The sequence below is a fragment of the Ranitomeya variabilis genome, chromosome 2, assembly GCF_051348905.1.
Source record: "Ranitomeya variabilis isolate aRanVar5 chromosome 2, aRanVar5.hap1, whole genome shotgun sequence".
Lineage (NCBI taxonomy): Eukaryota > Metazoa > Chordata > Amphibia > Anura > Dendrobatidae > Ranitomeya > Ranitomeya variabilis.
This window is the reverse complement of record NC_135233.1, coordinates 29,807,176-29,819,645: the sequence shown is the minus strand read 5'-3', so window position 1 is coordinate 29,819,645 and position 12,470 is coordinate 29,807,176. Positions and strand designations below refer to the sequence as shown.

Genomic DNA, 12,470 nt, shown 5'->3' with positions numbered 1-12,470 from the left:
ATTAAAATAAAAAATAGTCATATACTCACCCTCTGATGGCCCCGGAGTCTTCCCGCCTCTCATCGGTGCACGCTGCCGCTTCCGTTCCTATAGATGGTGTGTGTGAAGGACCTGCGATGATGTCGCGGTCACGTGACCGCAACGTCATCGAAGGTCCTGCACACACCATCTATAGGAACGGACGCCGCTGAGGAGATCGGCTGTCTGCAGGTGAGTATAACCATTTTTTTATTTTTTTTATTTTTTTTAACAAGATATCTTTTTACTATTGATGCTGCATAGGCTGCATCTATAGTAAAAAGTTGGTCACACTTGTCAAACACTATGTTTGACAAGTGTGACCAACCTGTCAGTCAGTTTTACAAGCGATGCTACAGATCGCTTGGAAAACGCTAGCATTCTGCAAGCTAATTTCGCTTGCAAAATGCTAAAAAAAAAAACGGGAAAAAAACGCAAAAAAAAAATGCGGATTTCTTGCAGAAAATTTCCGGTTTTCTTCAGGAAATTTCTGCAAGAAATCCTGACGTGTGCACATACCCTAATAATGGAGATTGTGATCCCGGCCTCTCCACAACATCAGCGTCTGACCTCACAAATGCTCTTCTGGGTGAATGGACAAAAATTTAAAAAAGTCAGCTCCAAAACCTAGAAATCCTTAAAGCGGGAGCTATTATAGCTGCAGAGGGACCAAATACATACGTTTATGGATGTAAAATGGAAGGTCAGAAAAGTTCGAGGGGAAATGTGGAGGATAAAACTATCCCAGGAATACCTACGCTCTTTATGATATCCATTGGTCCTCATAGGTATACAAAGAGAGAAAAAAGGCAACTTGTTTGCGGATGCCCATTTTTCACTTGCAGTTCACACCTCCGTATCGACCCAGCGGTTCTGGCCCTTTAAAAGCAAACAGTTAAAGTCTGCAATCTGTCAGTCTCCACTAAACTTCTCTCAATGTCTTGTATTTACCAGCCTTGTCCTGACAATATTCCGTCCTGCCTCTTCCCACCCCCGGGAGGACGGCACAGGAACTATGTGACTTGTAACTCTAGATATTCTTGTTTTCTGGAGAGAAGGTGGCAGAGGACATGGCAGACGGGGACACAGTTCTGGTGAGTTACACCGGCCTCCCTGGTATTTTACATGTATGTAGCGTCACGGGACATTTTATGTGCACCACATGTCTATATTATTAGGATGGTACCGACATCACGTGGGATAGTAGGAGATTCTTTGGGAATTGCTGCCTCTTCCTCACTCTATCACAAAGACTTCTAGACGAATGATCGCACATAATTGTCTCGCAATATAATCTCGTAAACATACGCCCCACCAAATTTCATGTAATAAGTTCATGGTGATAAGTAGTGCAGCAATGAATAATTGCATCTGGAAAGGTGAAATTTCATTTCACATGTGATCTTAGGAAGTAGATGCTCTGTCACAAAGCGACACTGCAATCTTCATGTCGTTGTCTTCCTTTAGGGACAATTTTGTTTTCGGAAGTAAACAAAAGAATTTTGGGCTAAAAAAATTACTTTTTGTAACTGGGTTTCATTAAAAATTTCCCAGTTTACTTTCTACTGTCTCCGTTGGTGGCTGCATAATGGGTTAACTGAGAACCAGTCAGTGAGCTCATTCTGAGAGTCCAACATGGAAAAGTTTAACTCTCTTAGGGTATGTTTCCACGGTCAGGAAACGCTGCTTGTTTGACGCTGCGCAGAGCTGCAGCGTCAAACAAGCAGCGTCCAGATGTTCCAGCATAGTGGAGGGGATTTTATGAAATCCCGTCTCCACTATGCGTGGAAACCCGCATCAGTCTTCCCTGCGACTCCGGACATGCTGCGCGTCTTTTCAGATCGCAGCATGTCCGTACACTTTGCGGGGACGCAGCGTCCCCGCAAGGCATATCACAGGGCGCTATGGGACAGAGCGATCATCCCGGATGTGAAGAGTTAACACATCCGGCATGATCGCGTCCCAGAAAGGGGGCGGGGCTTAGCGCCGAGCGGCTTCGCCGCTGCGGCGATACCGCCGGCCATCCTGACAGTGGAAACATACCCTTATGTGTCTTTTTCTGAGCTCTAAGCTGATTTATGACCAGACCTCTTTAAAGTTGAACAAAAAGCCTATAAAAAATGATGCAAAATGTTTAATGAAACTAAACTACAAAAATGATTTTTATCCCTCCCTTAAAGGGAACCTGTCACCCCCAAAATGGCTGGTGAGGTAAGCTCACTGGCATCAGGGGCTTATCTACAGCATTCTGTAATGCTGTAGATAAGCCGCCGATGTTACCTAAAAGAGGAGAAAAAGACGTTAGATTATACTCACCCAGGGGCGGTCCCGCTGCGGTCCGGTCGGATGGGTGTATTCGGTCCGCAGAGCAAAGTACTGCAGTGCGCAGCCGCCGGAAAGGTCAGAGAGGCCCGGCGCCTGCGCACTGCAGTACTTTGCTCTGCCCTCAACAGGGCAGACAAAGTACGCCTGCGCCGGAGCCGTGGCGTAAAGACCCGAAGAGGACGTCATGGAACGAAGATGGGAGGTGCCGGAGCGGACCGAATACACCCATCCGACCTGACCGCAGCGGGACCGCCCCTGGGTGAGTGTAATCTAACGTCTTTTTCTCCTCTTTTAGGTAACATCAGCGGCTTATCTACAGCATTACAGAATGCTGTATATAAGCCCCTGATGCCGGTGAGCTTACCTCACCAGCCATTTTGGGGGTGACAGGTGCCCTTTAAAGGTATGTTCACACATGCTGGAAAATAAATGTGCGTGCATCCATAACTAAATTTTCATGCTCCCATTTAAGGTTTTTTGAAATCTCATTGACTTTTCTGATACTGAAAATCCGCTATTTTTCGTTCCCAAATGCGGATGGACAAGTCCTTATGCTCCTCTAGAAGCTCTGGTCTGTAATCAAGGGTCCGATGTGACTACTTAATATACTGAGGGTTAAGTCCTGGACTCTCGAGATAAAATTTCCCGATATCTGATCTCTGATTGTTCGTCCTGTTTGGTTACTCAATGAGTATTTGTTATCCCCGGGGCGGGCGGATGAGTTACACCGAACATTCCCATCCGGCCATTGACTCCAGCTCTGAGGTGCGGGGAGCAGATGGAATATAATACACAGGAGAAGGACACAGATCTCACATCTCAGGCTGAATGTTAACGTCTCCAGTTTTCCAGTGCAATAGACTTTACGTATGAGGGTCATGTAACGTTTCTTCACACGTCCATCGTCTCTCCAGGGAGAAGTTGAGCTCGGTGACGTGGAGAAGAAGGTCCCCAGAAAGATAATCCACTTCGCAACTGGAGAAACCATGGAGGAGTACAGTACAGAAGAAGAGGATGAAGAAGACCACCAGAGGGTTGACTTTTGTAACGTGGACACGGTATGGATTTCCACCTTGAAGCTAATTATTAAAAGCGACATTGGTCACGTCTCTGACCACACAATGACACAAGTCCCTTCTCCAATGTTCTGCAGGACATGTATGATTTTCGGTTGCCATCACTTTTAGGAAATTTCCAAAAAATCAAAATACACAATTGAAAAAAAAAAAAAAAATTTGCAAAATCCACTTTATTTTTACTTTATATAGAGTGGATTTTTCACATACAGATCTCTGGTGAAAAAAAACTGCAGCACATCAGTGCCTTGAGGCCGTAACTTCTGGAGTTAAACTCGGCAGCATTACTCACTGGAGATAAATTGTGAAGAGAAGTTCTGCAACTTTCTAATATAAAAACCTAATAAAGAAAAGCCAAACTGTTAAGTCATAAATCGTGCCGCTATTATCAAGTAAAAAACCTTTATTAGATACCTGGTTGGCATTATGGTGGAACTGCGGAAGAACGGTGCACACACATCAGAGATAAATATATAAATCTAGTAAAAAAACACATGTAGAAAAATAATTGTAGCAGTAAACAACAAACATATAAGGTAAGTATATAATAAGTCACGATAATGTATCTATTTTTAGGATATAATAGATTTTGGGGTGGAAAATAAGAAAAAAAAATTTTTTATAAGATGGTGGTCCATCTTATAGTCCGGATTTAAGGTATCTTATTTGTGGGCCTGGCAGCGGTGGAGCAGGGTCACAGGAGGAATTGTACCTTCCTCAGGAAGCCGATGGCAGAAGTTGAGTAATGCTGCGGGTCCTGGGTGGGAGGATGGGATATTCCAGAGGATGGTGATGAGCCAGAGCAAAGTAGGTAGCGTGGAGATTGCACCAACTCCGCAACCCCCTGGTAAGCTGGGATTTGGACTATAAGACGCATCCCCCAATTTTTTCTCAAATTGTTTTTTTTTGGGGAAAAGCGTGTTTTCTAGTTCGAAAAATACGGTATTGTCCCAAAAGTAAAAATGTAGGATATACTATACATATGAGGTTCAGCTGGTGGGGTGGGTGCAACAAGCATTAACTGGACCTCATGAGTGTAGTATTTGTTTGTTGCATTTTCTTTTCCCTGCGTGCTCTATGCATAGCAGGGCTTTTCATATTCACATGGTTGTGCCGGTAACAAGGGAGTTACTTTGTACATTGCACAGATGGGATCTACAGTTCTACACATCCTACATCTAGGGACACCTTAATCTACAGGGTGGGCCATTTATATGGATACACCTACAGTGCCTTGCGAAAGTATTCAGGTCTCTGGAACTTTTTCAACCTTTTCCCACATATCATGCTTCAAACTAAAGATACCAAATGTTAATTTTTTGTGAAGAATCAACAACAAGTGGAACACAATTGTGAAGTTGAAAGAAATTTATTGGTTATTTTAAATTTTTGTAGAAGTTCAAAAACTGAAAAGTGGGGCGTGCAATATTATTCGGCCCCTTTACTTTCAGTGCAGCAAACTCACTCCAGAAGTTCATTGTGGATCTCTGAATGATCCAATGTTGTCCTAAATGCCTAATGATGATAAATATAATCCACTTGTGTGTAATCAAGTCTCCGTATAAATGCACCTGCTCTGAGATAGTCTCAGTGTTCTGTTTGAAGCACAGACAGCATCATGAAGACCAAGGAACACAACAGGCAGGTCCGTAATACTGTTGTGGAGAAGTTTAAAGCTGGATTTGGATACAAAATGATTCCAAAACTTGAAACATCCCAAGGAGCACTGTGCAAGCGATCATATTGAAATGGAAAGAGTATCATACCACTGCAAATATACCAAGACCCGGCCGTCCCTCTAAACTTTCATCTCAAACAAGGAGAAGACTGATCAGAGATGCAGCCAAGAGGCCATGATCACTCTGGATGAACTGCAGAAATCTACAGCTGAGGTGGGACAGTCTGTCCATAGGACAACAATCCATAAAAAGTGTTGTTTAAAGTTTGAAATAAGCCACCTGGAAGGCACACCAAACATGTGGTAGAAGGTGCTCTGGTCAGATGAAACCAAAATCGAACTTTTTGGCAACAATGCCAAACCATATGTTTGGCGTAAAGGCAACACAGCTCATCACCCTGAACACACCATCCCCACTGTCAAACATGGCGGTGGCAGCATCATGGTTTGGGCCTGCTTTTCTTCAGCACGGACAGGGAAGATGGTTAAAATTGATGGGAAGATGGGTGGAGCCAAATACAGGACCATTCTTGAAGAAAACCTGTTGGAGTCTGCAAAAGACCTGAGACTGGGATGGAGATTTGTCTTCCAACAAGACAATGATCCCAAACATAAAGCAAAATCTACAATGGAATGGTTCACAAATAAACGTATCCAGGTGTTAGAATGGCCAAGTCAAAGTCCAGACCTCAATCCAATCGAGAATCTGTGGAAAGAGCTGAAAACTGCTGTTCAGAAACGATCTCCATCAAACCTTACCGAGCTCGAGCCGTTTGCCAAGGAAGAATGGCCAAGAATTTCAGTCTCTCGATTTACAAAACTGATAGACATACCCCAAGCGACTTGCAGCTGTAATCGCAGCAAAAGGTGGCGCAACAAAGTATTAAGTTAAAGGGGCCGAAAAATATTGCACGCCCCACTATTCAGCTTTTGAATTTCTACAAAAATTTAAAATAACCAATAAATTTCATTCCACTTGTTGTTGATTCTTCACCAAAAATTTACATTTGGTATCTTTATGTTTGAAGCATGATATGTGGGGAAAGGTGGAAAATTTCCAACGGGCGGAATACTTTCGCAAGGCACTGTAAATAAAATGGGAATGGTTGGCGATATCAACTTCCTGTTTGTGGCACATTAGTATATGGGAGGGGGAAAACTTTTCAAGATGGGTGGTGACCATGGTGGCCATTTTGAAGTCGGCCATTTTGGATCCAACTTTATTATTTTCAATGGGAAGGTCATGTGACACATCAAACTTATTGTGAATTTCACAAGAAAAACAATGGTTGTTGGTTTTAACGTAACTTTATTCTTCTTGAGTTATTTACGAGTTTATGACACTTATGAAATGTGTTCAAAGTGCTGGCCATTGCGTTGGATGGTCAATGCAACCCTCTTTTCTCACTCTTGACACACAGTTAGCAACACCACAGAAGAAATGATAGCACAGGCTTCCGGTATCCATTGTTTCAGATGCTGCACATCTCGCATCTTCACATCATAGATAATTGCCTTCAGATGACCCCAAAGATAAAAGTCTAAAGGGTCAGATCGGGAGACCTTGGTGGCCATTGAACTGGCCCACGATGACCAATCCACTTTCCAGGAAACTGTTCATGTAGGAATGCTTGGACCTGACACCCATAATGTGGTGGTGCACCATCTTAGGTGTCAGGTCCAAGCATTCCTATATGAACAGTTTCCTGAAAAATGGATTGGTCATTGTGGGCCAGTTCAATGGCCGCCAAGGTCTTGTGAAATTCTCAATTATTTTAATGTGCCACATGACCCTCTTCCCATTCAAAAAAATAAAGTTGGATCCAAAGTGGCCAACAGTAAAATGGCTGCCATGGTCACCATCCATCTTGAAAAGTTTTCCCCCTCTCATATACTAATGTGCCACAAACAGAAAGTTGATATCTCCAACCACTCTCATTTTATTTAGGTGTATCCATATAAATGGCCCACCCTGTGTAAACCCAGCCTTGTTACTTACATATTCTCTGACAGACACTTCCTTATTACTGAGGCTTGTGACTTGACTCTACTGCAGTTCCCATTAGCTGCATTTTTGCTTTTGTGACAATATATTACATCGGCATGATTTATGACTAAACATAAACAGTTCGGTTTCCTTTATGGTCCCCTCTATACAAAGTCTGGCCGGTGTATGTGTTTAGTATATCTATCAGGGCAATCAACCTATTCTTGTTGACATTTTCACATCTATTCTACTCCTCACCCAGGCTTTTCATTTAACTTTCCAATATCCCTGCATGTGTTGTGGCTGTCGAATAGCCGCGAGGCATGCAGCCCCAGTCTTATCCCAGCACTAGTGGCTAGATCTCTATTCAAAGCAACTTTTCCCCAGTTGAGAGTGATGTTCTGGAGATAGGTACTGGTCCAGAAAATGCTAGACTTGCAATTATCAGACACTTGGTCTTGTCCCCAAGGCTAAAAGTATTTGGTGAAGCATCTACTTGGTTCAATAAAACACAAATCAGAAAAGTATGAGAAATGCCACTTAGCCAATCACTGGTTGCAGAGGGGAATATTTTTTATTTAATGTGACCTAAACTAAGTCATTGCCCGTAGCATTCACAGCTTGCTCTTAGACTTTCTTGACTCTTTGATGTGCTTTTTGGCAGAAGCAGATGAGCTGGAGAACTTACGTGCAATTTTGGATTCTTCGAATAGCAACAAGCGCTTTTTTCAGTAAGTTATTACAGGTAATTCTGTGATGTTTCTGGTATAAGTGTTGTCAGTAAGATATGATATTTCCCAACCAGTGGAAAATGACCCAGTAAGCAAAAACAAGGGTAGATTATAGACAAATAAATCATTTTAAATTCTAATTAGACCAGGCCTACCCAGCAACTAACATCATAACGTCCCACTACTAAACCAAAGCTACAAAGAAAGTATCTTCCTTTGGAAGAGAAACCATGTCCTTACATTCTAAGGATTTCAATGAGAAATATCTAATCCTTGGTTTTCCATCTGGCGGCACTACAAGGAAATTCGTGACTTTTTGTTCCAAGCCAGATTGGAACTGATCACGGAGAGGTCTTTGAGATCAGCTTCTCATCAAAACTAATGCTTCTTCCAAAGAAAGATTTTTTTCTTTTTACTATGGAGTCCTTTGTATGATGGACAACATAAGCGGCACAAAACATCCATTGGACTCCATTGTAAAAACCTACAACATAGGAATGTACCTTGCACACATTTTTAACAGATGGAAAAAAATCTGAAATTAGCCTGAATCCTAGTTTGCTTATTATAAAATGTTTTCCGGGAATTTAATATTAGTGACTTATAATTAGGATAGGTCAATAATATCACATCAGTTGGGGTCCGGACTCGCGGCTCCAAAGCGATCAGCTGGCTGATGAAGCCAAAGAACCAGAAGTGATAATCATACAAAGGTATAAGATCACACAAGTTCACAGTACTGCCATAAGGAAGTGGTAAGAGTTGATAGAAATGAGCGACCTCTCCTCCCTCCTGAACTCATCATTCACTCTGAAAAACTGCTAAAATCAGTCTTTATCAAGCTCAGTGAGTGATCAGATTACAGCAGCCTATTGGAGCCTATGGAGACAAGTGGAGAAAAGTGATAGAATAGACAGGGAGAAACAGACAGATTGCACTACTGCTTTCAAATAAGATTTCAATTTCACTCGAGTTGGATTCACAGATACACTGCTCAGCACTGCTGTATAACGTCCCCTGCGCTGCTGCTCTTTCTGAACATGTGCTACATAGAGACAGGAGAGCAGGAACCCCTCATGTCTGTGTGTGCTGTGCATGGGGGACATCATAGCAGGTTGTCTGCACCCACTAGCTCAGAGGCAAGTGAAAATTAGTGCTACTATGCAGAAGGTGAAAGCTGGTGAAAATGGCAAATAAAAGTCATGGCCAGAAATAGTGTTTCTACCCATGTACACACTTATTCTAAGAAATTCAGCTGACATAACATACATTTATTAAAGTGCATTTTTATGAATGCTTTTCCAGAGTATTCTAACTCCTCATTTCAGCTTGTGACTACCTCGGTGGACAGTTGGCAGCACTTTTTGGTCTTAATGTTTCGAAATATCAGTACGCCATTGATGAATACCACAAAGCACAAGAAGAGGTAAGAATATAAATTCAAGAGAAATCTGCATACCAGAGGTTGTCCAAAAATCTAAATTTATCCGTCATTCACCATAGAGAGCTGATAAGCGGCAGATCATGGGGAAGTCCAACAGCTGGGGCAACCCCCACCAGTCGCGAGAACTTGGTCTACTGACTCTCCTGTGTGAATGGAGAGCAAGTCGCTCATGTGCGCTGCTGTTTCATTCATTCTCTGGTGGAGATTACCGATCTCTGTACTCCAGCTGTTGGACCTATGTTGTCGATAGGTGATGTAGATTTTTGGGAAAACCCTTTTAAAGTAATCATTTGTGATATCAAAAGAGAAACAAAATACTACAACATTATTGATAAAACTTCATTAATTTTACAGGACAGTGATTTTGATGATGAAAATGAAGGTGAAAACGTGAAAAAAACAGAAGACAAAAATGCCTCAAATGAAGGACATCACTTACAGATGCAGAGCATGGACTATGGAACCATTCAGGACACTCACACAGAATTGGGGGATAAGTATCGGCTGGACTCGGAGATCCCTTAATCAGACAATTAAATCTATCTGCAATCTCCAATCAGACAATTTAATCTATCTGCAATCTCCAACTGTTAACTTTCTGAAGAGAAGAGCTGCTCCATGAACACACGAGCCGATGAGTTTCCCAATTAATCCATACATTTTGAGGAAAAGATGGAAAGGCAAGAAGTGGTGTGCCATAGTATAAGAGAAGGTATTGATGGCTCACTGGAGCACCGTATGTTTAATTAGAGTTAATTACAGTTTTTTGTGTTTTTTTAACCTTATTTGGTCACAGCTCTACTTCCTACATTTTTTGAGGTTGCACAAGTCATACATGGCTTGGATTACTTCACCACGACACAGCATAGACACAAACTGGTTTCCCTCTCTGGCTGACAGCCCAACAGTCCCTCTGATGATGTCCACATAGGACATAGAGACTGTGGCTATCTTTCTTAAGACGACCTCTTCAACGACGCAGGGATGATACTTTGCAAACCGATATTGACTCTTGCACGAATAGTGCACTGGGTTTTATTGCCTCGATAAGTCAGAATAAAACTAGTTAATGTTTATGTTTTATACAAGTTGTTAATTTATAAGCATTTTAATAATTTAATAAAGGTCAAGCTGAATTTTCTTAAAAATTGGTGTTAAATAATATTCATCCAAAAACTATTTGCTCTTTATCTTCCTACTCCTACTGATTTCAGGGGACAATCTCCCCCAACCCTGGTCCACCATCCCCCAACCTCAACCCCTACCCTACCTCACATCGAAACCTTAATAATCTTACTAATATTATTTGCACTCCTTCATCTCCTTCTTTTAATTGTGCCCTTTGGAATCCACGGTCTATCCAAGGTTATTAGAGGACTGGGGGGTCTGCCATACCAAGATAGGTTATTACACTTGGGGCTATTTAGTTTGGAAAAACAAAGACTAAGGGGTGATCTTATGTTAATGTATAAATATATGAGGGGACAGTACAAAGACCTTTCTGCTGATCTTTTTAATCATAGACTGGTGACAGGGACAAGGGGGCATCCTCTACGTCTGGAGGAAAAAAGGTTTAAGCATAACAGACGCGGATTCTTTACTGTAAGAGCAGTGAGACTATGGAACTCTCTGCCGTATGATGTTGTAATGAGTGAGTCATTACTTAAATTTAAGAGGGGGCTGAATACCTTTCTGGAAAAGTATAATATTACAGGGTATATATATTAGATTCCTTGATAAGGCGTTGATCCAGGGAACTAGTCTGATTGCCGTATGTGGGGTCGGGAAGGAATTTTTTTCCCCATGATGGAGCTTACTCTTACCACATGGGTTTTTTTTGCCTTCCCCTGGATCAACATGTTAGGGCATGCTAGGCTATGGGTTGAACTAGATGGACTTAAAGTCTTCCTTCAACCTTAATAACTATGTAACTATGTATGTAACAAGCTTCCTTTTCTTACACAATTACTTTCTGAAAAACTCTCTTAATCTGCTGGCCCTCACTGAAACCTGGATTCAGGATTCTGACACTGTCTCTCCTGCTGCCATTTCCCATGATGGCTTACAATTCTCACATTCCCCGAGACCCACAAAAAGACATGGTGGTGGAGTCGGCATGCTCCTGCCCCCACAATGCACTTTCCAGGTCATCCTTCCAGCTCCATCACTTTCATTCCCTTCTTTTGAGGTCCACACCATCAGGCTCTTTCGTCCCCTCTCCCTCAGAGAGGGTCATATACCGGCCCCCAGGCTCATCCACCCACTTCCTGGACCACTTCTCAGCCTGGCTGCCACACTTCATGTCCTCAGAATTACCAACTCTTACCCTGGGAGACTTCAACATCCCCATTAACAGCCTCACCTCCACATCTGCATCCCAGCTTCTATCACTAACCACTTCTCTCGGCCTCTCACAGCTCTCAACCTCTGAAACACACAAAACGGTAACATCCTTGACCTGGTCTTTGTCCAGCTCTGTTCAATATCCTACCTAGATAACTCACCGCTTCCCTTCTCTGACCACAACATTCTCTCCTTCACACTCACAATTCCTCGCCCACCCCAGCACTCTCCTACCTACCACACATTCAGAAATCTACATGCTATTAACCCTCACACACTTTCAGACTCCTTACACTCATCACTGTCCCCAACCTCTTCTTTTCCCTGTCCTGATCTGGCTGTACATTACTTCAATGACACTCTTAGAAGCACCCTAGACCAAGTAGCTCCCCTCACCCTCAGAACCTCCAAACACAGAATAAAACAGCCCTAGCTCACATCGCAAACTCGATTTCTCCAGCGATGCTCCAGGTGTGCTGAACGCATATAGAGGAAAACTCGCACACCAGAAGACTTCATACACTTCAAATTTATGTTAAAAACCTATAACTCTGCCCTTCACCTCACCAGACCTACTACACCACCCTGGTCTCCTCACTATCCAACAATCCCAAGAACCTTTTTGACACCTTTTACTCCCTCACCAGGCCAAAAGCACAAGCCCCTATCACAGACATTTGTGCTGATGACCTGGCCTCCCACTTTATAGAGAAAATAGATAATATCCGTCAGGAAATCCGCTCCCAGACACCAAGTGCAGTGACTCCCATCCCTCCCTGCATCTCCCCTGGCTCACTCTCCACATTCGACCCCATCTCTTCTTCTCGTCTGACTACATGCACTACCGACCCCATCCTCCTCCTTCAAA

The 12,470-nt window shown here is 42.7% G+C and overlaps 1 protein-coding gene across 3 annotated transcripts; it reads left to right on the top strand.

Annotated features, from left to right (window-relative positions):
* The first annotated feature begins 859 nt into the window (after positions 1-859).
* Positions 860-10,741, top strand: FAM177B (family with sequence similarity 177 member B). Of its 3 annotated transcripts, none has more exons than XM_077282218.1 (5): positions 860-1,112; positions 3,258-3,401; positions 7,752-7,815; positions 9,144-9,241; positions 9,614-10,741. In XM_077282218.1, exons 1-5 carry the CDS (start codon positions 1,089-1,091, stop codon positions 9,782-9,784), a joined length of 501 nt encoding a protein of 166 aa, XP_077138333.1. In that variant the 5' UTR covers positions 860-1,088; the 3' UTR covers positions 9,785-10,741. The 3 variants fall into 3 exon arrangements, with proteins under 3 accessions (XP_077138333.1, XP_077138334.1, XP_077138332.1); XM_077282219.1 differs by having other exon boundaries at positions 861-1,112; positions 7,755-7,815; XM_077282217.1 differs by having other exon boundaries at positions 956-1,112; positions 7,749-7,815; positions 9,614-10,737.
* Positions 10,742-12,470: the final 1,729 nt, after the last annotated feature.